General features: G+C 39.4%; 1 protein-coding gene and 1 long non-coding RNA gene across 2 annotated transcripts; one reads left to right on the top strand and one right to left on the bottom strand.

The window, feature by feature from the left end:
- Window positions 1–757: 757 nt before the first annotated feature.
- jpt2 (Jupiter microtubule associated homolog 2) lies at window positions 758–8,662 on the top strand. Its single transcript, XM_037792566.1, has 5 exons — window positions 758–954; window positions 3,833–3,984; window positions 4,553–4,695; window positions 5,971–6,010; window positions 7,124–8,662. Exons 1-5 carry the CDS (start codon window positions 902–904, stop codon window positions 7,396–7,398), a joined length of 663 nt encoding a protein of 220 aa, XP_037648494.1. The 5' UTR covers window positions 758–901; the 3' UTR covers window positions 7,399–8,662.
- LOC119501877 lies at window positions 6,243–6,783 on the bottom strand. Its single transcript, XR_005209943.1, has 2 exons — window positions 6,662–6,783; window positions 6,243–6,338 (listed from the first exon to the last, which is right to left on the bottom strand). It is a non-coding gene; the product is annotated as an uncharacterized LOC119501877 (long non-coding RNA).
- Window positions 8,663–9,697: the final 1,035 nt, after the last annotated feature.

The following is a 9,697-nucleotide window of genomic DNA, read 5'->3' as shown; positions in this document are numbered from 1 at the left end:
GTAATTCATTGCGTAGAAGTGTTTTTGAGAAAAACCAGAGCAGGCTAAACTGTTTTTCGTTGTTTTCAATGACAATGACAATAAAGTCTATCTATCTATCAATCTAATAGCTGTTTTGTAATTGCTTTTCCCCATGTTGTCCATGTATCTGTTTTTATGTTTTTTATTTTTTTCCACTCACAATGTTGTTTGAAGAACTCTTTATAGATATTTAAATCAATATCCTCCTCATAAACACTAACCATACACATCCATGCAACACACACACACACACTGTATTGTTGTTATTATATATCTTGTCCTAATTGTTTGTTATCACTATTATGTCGTCATATTATTTCTTTATATTAATCCTGTCTCTAGGTGGAGGCTTCAGATAAGCCCAGTGTTTTGTTTGCCTCTTCCTGCACTGTATATTATTTATTTATTTATTTGTTATGTTGTATAGTCTTAAAATTGTGCAAAACAAATAACAATAAGTAATTCATTACGTAGAAGTGTTTTTGAGACAAACCTGCTCTTTAGTAACAACATTACTAAAGTTACTGTCTTTTGTGTTGCATCTGTTAACACATATCATATTTTATACATGTCGTATATAAAAAATAAACTTTGACCTCTACTTGTGAGGAATTTAGGAGGATGAACTATTGACGGGTTGTGTAAAGGAGGATTTAAATTCCATCCTTCTGGAGGGCTTACCGGGTGACATGAAACGAGCGCACCCGCATCACTCAGCAGCTTGGCAGCGGACCAGTGATATTCCTCCGTGTCACAGTTGGGTGGACTGAGAGTCTTCAGTAGGAGTTTGGTTGGACACACGTCGCAGACAAGACAAGACAGGAGGAACTTGCTGGTCGTCCAGTTGGCAAAGTTGTCTTCGGAACAAAACAAAACCACTATGACTTCCACGAACATGTACCAAGGGCTGGATAGTGGAAAACCGAGTTCAAGGTGAAGACTATTAGTCGCGTTAGCTTCGTTATATCTGTGTTAGAAATGGCCGAGTGTAGCTCTGTTAGCTAACTAACTGGTATCTCAACGTACGTTACATGACAGCAGCTCTAGGTTGTTTTTACACCATAACTTCCTCTACTAATGCTTTAAAACTTAACGCAGTGATGTGATACGTCAACCTTAAACATCTGTGTGTGGCTGCTCAGCTCGAGCTGGAGTTGTCTTGTGTTAGCAAACTTAAGAGTTAGCTTCTGAGCTAACTAACCGAGCAGGCGTTGTCTTGCTGCGCCTGCGGAAGTGTGAGAAAGACACATCAGACTGTGCTGCTCTTTGTACTCACTGACAACAGCGGCGGTGTGGCCACAGTGATCTGGAGGATATCCTCTTACTGACTGTCAGTTCTTGGGTCAGTTCCTCTAAATAGTGCAGTATATTGTGGCTTTAATAACATCAATATAACTAGTTTAGACGTATGGCGCCATGCCTTGTGTAACATGTTATTTGGCTTCGTTGGTGCAAATCTGTCCACTTTACTGTAACATATTTATAGCCAGGTTAGCTACTGTTTCCTACTTATCATCGTAAACATGAGTCTCCATCCAGGGAGTGAAATTAGCACCTGCCCAAATAAATACAGGCTAAATGTTGGTTGTGACAGGTTAAAAAATCACGTTGCCCTATTTCTATTAAGAAATATTATTTAAAAAAAGCAATTCCTGTACTGTAACATATTTATAGCCAGGTTACCTACTGTTTTCTACTCTTCTAAATTACATAATGTTTCTAACTTTAATCAGTAAACATGAACCTCCATCCAGGGACTGAAATTAACACCTGCCCAAATAAATACAGGCTAAATGTTGGCTGTGACAGGTAAACAGTCCTTGTGTATATACCGGTAGTTAAATAACCTGTTATTTGGCTGCGTTGGAGCAAAGCTGTCCACTGTACTGTAACATATTTACAGCCAGGTTACCTACTGTTTTAAGATAGGATATTCCTTTATTAGTCCCGCAGTGGGGAAATTTGCATCAGCTAACACAGAAAAAAAAAGAGCTAAATACAGTGTAACAAAATATGAACCATTTAAATAAAAGGAAGTATAAAAATAGGAGCAGTATATACAGTATTGACAATACTTCTACTGTGTGTCAAAAATTACATAATGTTCCTAACTGTAATCAGTAAACATGAACCTCCATCCAGGGAATGAAATTAGCACCAGCCCAAATAAATACAGGGTAAATGTTGGCTGTGACAGGTTTACAATTCAAGCCACCTGCCCTGCTATTTCTATTAAGATATATAATTTAAAAAAAGCAATTCCTAAATTTAAAATAGTCATGGATTGAGGTTGCATGATATATCACTGCAGAAGTGTGAAAGACACTTCAGAAGGCTCTTCTTTGTACTCGCCAACAACGGTGGTGTGGCCACATTGATCTTCGGGATATGCAGTTTCCTCTTACTGACTGTCAGTTTTTGGGTCAGCTCTGCTAAATATTGCAGTATATAGTGGCTTTAATAACGTCAATTCTAACGAGTTTACAGGCGCCATTCCTTGTGTATATACCGGTAGTTAAATAACCTGTTATTTGGCTGCGTTGGGTGCAAAGCTGTCCACTGAACTGTAACATATTTATAGCCAGGTTAGCCACTGTTTTTCTAGTTATTATCGTTGTGTGTCAGAAATGACATAATGAGATAATAATATTCATTTTTAACAGTCTCTTCTGCAATATATTCACTTTTTGAATAGTCCTGTATCACAGCAGTTACCCTGCACTATATTCAGTTTTAACAGTTTTTCTTCATCTCCTTGTATTTTTATATCTGGTATATTGTTTTGTACTTTGTACCACTAACTTTTTTTACTGCATTTTTACTAACATGTTTTTGCACTATGGAACTGTGATGCTGGAAACTTGAATTTCCCTCGGGATCAAGAAAGTTACTATCTAGCTATCTAATGTTTTTAACTGTAATCAGTAAACATGAACCTCCATCCAGGGAATGAAATTATCACCTGCCACCTACCAAATACAGGGTAAATGTTGGCTGTGACAGGTAAAAAACTCACGTCACCTGCCCTGCTATTTCTATTAAGAAATATTATTTAAAAAAAGCAATTCCTAAATTTAAAATAGTCATGGATTAAGGTTGCATGATATATTAAAGCCAGTAGAAATAGAAAGCCAGTAGAAATGTTCAGTGATCTGCCACAGAAAGCTTAATTTCTGTCCATGACTCTTGACATCTGGTAAGAGTCAACATCTGCTGACAAGTATTAACTTTAATCTGTTATGATTTAGTAAGATGAATTCCAGGTAAACTAGGGATGGGCTGATACTGACTCAAATAGCTGGATCGAATATCAGTGACAATGGGACCAATCCAATAAATTCAATTCTATGTTTATATGCTACATACATTATATACTGGAATTTAAATTCCTGTTTAAGTTTTGACCAGTTTGTTGCTGCATTAAAATGTGTACGCATCAATTTTAATTCCTATTAATTTTGAAGATTTTTTACCAAGTTGTTTGTGTACGATTTATTATTTTAATAATAAATAACAATTCAGTATGTATATTTATGTACTGTATTTATTTGTTACATGTTGTTTTACAAAGTTAGGAAAGCAATGTTTAAGTCAGGCCTGATGTTGCTGATGCCCAAAGCTCAGATAGTCGAAACCATGCATCCCTAGGGTAAACCAGCAAAAATACTAATATTTAAAATCTCTATTTGAAGTCTGTCTTTGTCAGGTCATACTTTTTGTGCAGGGTAATGGATTTAAACGAGTCTCGGATGAATACATTGGATAGGATCCTGTATATTAAAGTGGTACTGTAATCTTTCATGTCCTGCAGGGTGACGCAGCCTCCTGGAGGTGGCTCCAGTAACTTGTTTGGTAGCTATGAAGACGACTCTGCAGCATCAAGAAGACCCAATAAGATGACCTCTAAACTCTTCGCTCCACCAGAGGAGTCCCAGAGTGTACCCAAACGCTCCAACCCTCCAGGTCAGATCATTTGTCAGTGCTAATGGATGTGCAGAGACAAGCCAGTCAAAACATCTATTAATGTCCAGGGTGTGAAAACTGTTACTATGATGTGATAATTCCAGTATAAACACTTTCTCTGTTCTCTGTGCTTGGATGTAATCCACCTATGGATTTTGTGGAGTATATCTGGTATGTTTTCAGTCCAGTCTACTGTTGAAAAGTGGTCTTGAGTTTCCAGACAGGGACTGCCAAGTCACCCTGACTGCCTTATCTGCTCATTTTTCACTGTGGCATTTGCATCCCTGAAATTGTCAGTGAATTGCTGCCACAGTAGTATGTGTACAGTATATGACACTATAATTTTCTTTTGCTCATGGTATGATGCTGAAGGGTGAATGGTCATGAAGAAGCTCAACATAATAATAAGTATACAATAAGTATAACCACAGAGTACACTCTGCCACAGTGTCATAAATCTGCTGTGCAGTTCACTAGCCTATCAAAATTAGATGTTACAAAGTGGAGTGTGTTATGACGCTGTCACCGCTGCTTAACTTAACTCACGTCTTGGTAATGCTTTGTGTAGGTGGGAAGAGTAGCGGAATATTTGGGGATCCTGTACCTCAAGCTCAGCAAAAGAGACTCAATCCTCCTGGTGGACAAAGCAGCGACATATTCGGTGCTGCAGAGACAGCTGCCCAAAGCCGAGGCCATCCAAATAAGCCAAAGGTAGGCCATGCACCTACATTTTATACTCCACTTTGACTTAGGTTTTATTTTTTTGTTTATTATTCATTTTCACCCTTAAAGTGGCAGTAGGCAGTATGTTTTTGGCATCATTGGGCAAAAACTCCATAATAACCTTTCAGCATTTTGTAATTCAAGTGTTCTGAGAGATAACTAGACTTCTGCCCGACATCATGGCTCTGTTTTCAGGCTTTAGAAAATCTAGCCTGTGACGGGAGACTTTGACCAATCACAGGTCATTTTATTGAGAGAGTGTTCTTATTGGCTGTACTCGGGTCACGTGACCAGAACGTGGCGTTCCTTCACCAGATTTAACAATGGTGGCGGGATCACAAACTTTCTCATTTTACAGCTAAACCGTACACTACAAGATGATTCTGAGAACAAATGAGGAGAGAAATAGGCATTAACGTAACATAATATTGATTCTTATTTGATCAGCGCTGCCTAGTTTGACCGTTTGGTCGGAGTTCGCACTAGCTAGTGAGCTTTTAAAGGAATAGTTCCCCCATAAATAAATACAAATATTTGTCTACTCACTGTGCAGTTAGGGTCCAAAGTCTGCTAGTTACCTCATTTATCTAATATTGATCTTTATTTTATCATGTAAGACTTGAAGCGCATGGCAACTGTGTCGCATACCCTAGTGTATCAATCAGTCTTCCCCACGGGTCAATAGTGTTTGTGCAACCAGTGTATTGTTGGCTTAGACTACTGAGTTTATTGCAACAATCTCAGCAGTGACCCAAATAAATTCCAAGCAGCCACTTCTTAAGGAATCAGTTTGTTTCCCAGTTTTCTGTAAACGTGTTGAGGTTAGTGATGGTGTTTGTGTTGCATACAGATGTTTGCTTGCAGCCCTGGAAAGGCATGTAAACATACTGGTTTATCATGCCTGGGAACATAGAATGAATTTTTTTGTAAATATTATTATTAAAGGTTACTGTGGTTCATTTGGAAATACCTTATTTTCTGGCAGATGAGGGGAACTTAATAATATCAACAGTATTTATGATAATTTCCTCTTCACAGGTTTAAAATGATGATGGGGTGTTACCCCTTAGACTGTTTTTAAAGCCTGTATGACCTGAAAAAAATGCCATCCTATGCCATATTATTATCCTTTACTTCTTGCATACAGAGACTGTGATATTGATGCCACAAGTACTATGATAATCCGCATCGTCATAGAAAGATGTCGGACCTGTTAACTCAGCCAAACCAGTGAGAAACCTCTTCTTCTTTTATTTTTTACAGGACAATTTTAGTGTGGGACCTGAAGCTGCATCATCACCACGTGAGTTACATAAAGAAAAATGTCCATGTGAACTATTTTGGGCAGATTTGATTTATATTGAGCTACTCACTGTAGCTTTGAAGGTACCTCTGTTAGAGGGTCTTGTTATGCAGATCACAGAGATCAGAATATAGCTAGGTAGGTCTTTATGTTTTGTTTTAATGATATATATTGAGTTTTGCACCCATTGTTTATACTAACAAATCAATACCAACAGTTGCCTTAGGTTTTGAATAAACAAATAAGACTTTTTATAATGTGCTTATTTAAGACAGTTTTTCAGTAGGTATAGGGTCCATTGAGATCCCAACTGTGACCCCTTTTACACCTGGCATTAAAAATGCGTTTTCGGGTGATTGGATTGCAATTGGATAGTGCTTAACCACATGAAAGTACAGGTGTGATCTGATCGGCTAAACCACCTCGGGATGGGGTCAGGGACGCGGTGTGACCACATTGAATACAAGTGTAAATGCAATTTGCTTTTTTTAATCCTCATACAACAACCACATGGGCCGAAATGCGCCCGAATACTATTTTTCAGGTTCTGGAGATTCTGTTTTAATCAACAGTAAATAATCAAAGCTTCGTCCAGGTTGGTATGTGGGGGGGGGGGGTTAGGGCTCAACCTGCAGCACGCTCTCAGCGCACCTCCGCTGTGACCAGAGAGATCACCGCCAGCGCTCTGTCTGTGCTCAGCGTCTCCTCTCGTCATCCCTCTGTGTGTGCAAGTGTAGATTTACCTCAGAGTCACGTTTGCTGGCCCTCTCCCCCAAAACGGCGGCGTTTTGAGGCTGATGTGTCCACGCGCTGTGCTCGGCTGCAAGCCCGTGCTTCATGCAGCCTTCCTCTCAACCCTTTCAGACAGAGCGATCAGGTCTCAATGTGGACTCTGGGTACACACATTAATACCAGGTATAAATGTAATCCGGTTAAATCATATCTAGATATAATCTGGATATGAGACACATTTTAATGCCAGGTGTGAAGGGGGTCTGTGACTCTAAAAAATGTGGAAACTGTATGTATTCGAGGTAGAAATGGGTATTTATGCTTTTAGGATATACAGTATATTCTGTTCTGGCATTTCTGAAATGCTTTTTCCTCTCCAAGCACCGGAAGCCAAGGTTATCCAACCTGTGGTGAAGGAGGAAGCTGCCCCCCCAGCTCCCATGCCAGCCAAGGAAGAGCCTGCTGCTGTCCCAGCCCCTCCAAAGCCTGAGCCTGTGCCTGAGCCCAAGCCCGCTCCTTCCATTTCCTCACCTCCCGATGGGACACATGAGACCGGTGATTGGAAGAACCACGAGCCTCATCTTGGACCCAAGCCTCGCTCTCACAACAGGGTCCTCAACCCCCCTGGAGGAAAGTCTAGTGTGGTATTCTACTGATCAGCTGAACACACCTCTTCTCCCTGTTTGTGTCCAAACACTTCTTGTCTGCTCCTCTGTTAATCTTCTCCCATTCCAACACCCCTCTCCCCACCGTTATTTCACCTGTACATCTAAACACAGATGCAGGTTTTTTTTGTTCTTCTCACCAGATTCCTTTTCATATACGTTGTCCTCAACTTCTTGCACTTTCAGCCTTATTTCTGGCTTTCAGCTCTTTGTCCAATTCTTCTTCAATGAAACCTGCAATCATTCAATCATCAACCGATCAATCAACAGGCTAGCTACCACCTAATCACTACAACTGTGACACGGTTCAATCTAAATATTGCGGTTACTCTCTTTGCTGTTTCTGTTTGTAAATGTAGTTCGGTTTTAAGGCACAGTTTGTCATTTTGAAAACGTTTTTGCAACTCAAGAATGGTAAAGACATGGAGTGCTTGTACAATGTTCAGCTTTAAAACAGTTCAAATCATTTAGTGTACCAAAAAACCTTTTAAATCACGGCAGACATTTGCTCAAATTTGAAGGTGCTTAAACCTTAATGTGTAGGCGTTCAATCAGGAGGGGGTGAATACATCACTAATGTAAAATGTTTCAGGGAGTTCCACTAGTGCCACCTTTTTATGTGTTGCTGGATCCTTATTGGATTGCTACATAAAACCTTTTTCTTTGGCAGTTTTACATAATAGTACATGTGTTGGACTACAACTAATGACTGTTTAATCGAAGCCTTATATCAGCTCCGCATTTTTCATCTTTTCTTGCCTTAATTATCCCTTCATCTCAACATGTGTCTAACAATAATGTTCTGCTGTCGGAGCGCAAACTCCGCTCGAGGATAGAAGCCAAAAATTGACTTTTGAAACATCGATGAATGCAATTGTTTACTCCCAAATGTTTCTGCTTCCTTTAAAGAAAATTCCATTTTGATTGTATGCGGATGTATTGTGCAGGTACTTTTCTGCTTTGTCTTCATTGCTCGCTTTATCTGAGAACATGCCTTTTTTTTGCTTGGGGTAGGCCTCTGTTTATGTTTTAAATTAAAACGGCTGAAGACAAGTGAACTCTGGACAAGCGCGTGGCCTACCTGAGTCCAGGTGGGCTCATTGATAATCACCTTTTCACCCACATTCATGACGCACATTCATGTTATTCTGGTGCCGGCCTGTCCCCCGTGTGTTGATGTGCCTGGCAGGCAATGAGCGCAGCAGAAGAAGAAAATCCTGTTTATTGCAATAAAACTGTTATTTTGCATTTAAAAGTTTGTTTATTTTGTTTTTTCTTAAAAACATAGCAAATCATAACATGTTTTCTCTATTTGACATTTAATAATAACTAATTAAAAGAGGTGAAATATTTACATTGACTTTGCTTTTCAAAAATTGAAATAGCATGCATACCTTGTTAAATGTTTGTCTGGATCAGTGTTGATGTGACATACAAACTAAGTCTTGTCTGCTCCAGTTTTATAGTGAATTCTTGAATCACTGACACTGACGCTTTTGTACAGATTTGCCCTTCGGCAGAACTCTGTGCAGGCTGCTTGTTCCGAGACAAAATGGCCACTTAATGCCTGAAGAAAATGTAGTGTTAGCTATGCACATTTGAATCTGCAGTATTGTTTTCCATTTATTCCTTCAAGCAACAGTCTAAAAGAGCAGACAAAATAATGTTTGTATATGTGAGTATACACTGGGTAGGAATCCTATTTGTATGCTACCCGGCAGCCCACAAAACTAGGTCTCCTTGCTTTAAAGAAAATAATTATACTTGAGCATGCATTTCCTAACAACGAAGGCCAGAGAGAGAGCAGGCGGTACAAATTGTACACAACCAGTCCAAGAAAAGGGCTATTACACGTACACGATGTCAGCCTTGAAATTACAATTTCACGCTCAGCATCCTATTGTGCTCACATTTTGTGGGTAAGAATGACTTGGCATTGGTGAGGAATGAGTTCTGGCTGATTACTTGCACCATTATGACCAGCGTCTTGAGTAACCAAAGCCTCTTTCACATGCAGCTTCTCTGTATGAGAGTTTTTCTGTGTCGTGAGCAACAACGAGAAGGAAACTAGGCAATTGCGTAACCTTCATCAACCACGATTACTGTGCACTTGTGTGTGATATGAGACGGATAAACAACTCATGTCTCAGTTGACTGAATGATGGTACAGAATGGCATGTGGTGCATTTTAGGCAATAACAATATAGGACTACTATGCTAACACAGGTGTTGTCAGTTAATCTGGCTGATTGCAAACATCTTTTTTCAGGTTGAAAGTAGGTGAAGTATG

This window comes from Sebastes umbrosus, chromosome 14 (genome assembly GCF_015220745.1).
Source record: "Sebastes umbrosus isolate fSebUmb1 chromosome 14, fSebUmb1.pri, whole genome shotgun sequence".
NCBI classification, from domain to species: Eukaryota; Metazoa; Chordata; class Actinopteri; order Perciformes; family Sebastidae; genus Sebastes; species Sebastes umbrosus.
This window is presented reverse-complemented; position numbering and strand designations above follow the sequence as displayed.

Coding starts and splice junctions, on each gene's coding strand:
- jpt2 (XM_037792566.1), top strand. CDS start 902: ATGACTTCCACGAACATGTACCAAGGGCTGGATAGTGGAAAACCGAGT. Junction 955..3,832: donor AGTGGAAAACCGAGTTCAAG/GTGAAGACTATT, acceptor CATGTCCTGCAG/GGTGACGCAGCCTCCTGGAG. Junction 3,985..4,552: donor CAAACGCTCCAACCCTCCAG/GTCAGATCATTT, acceptor TGCTTTGTGTAG/GTGGGAAGAGTAGCGGAATA.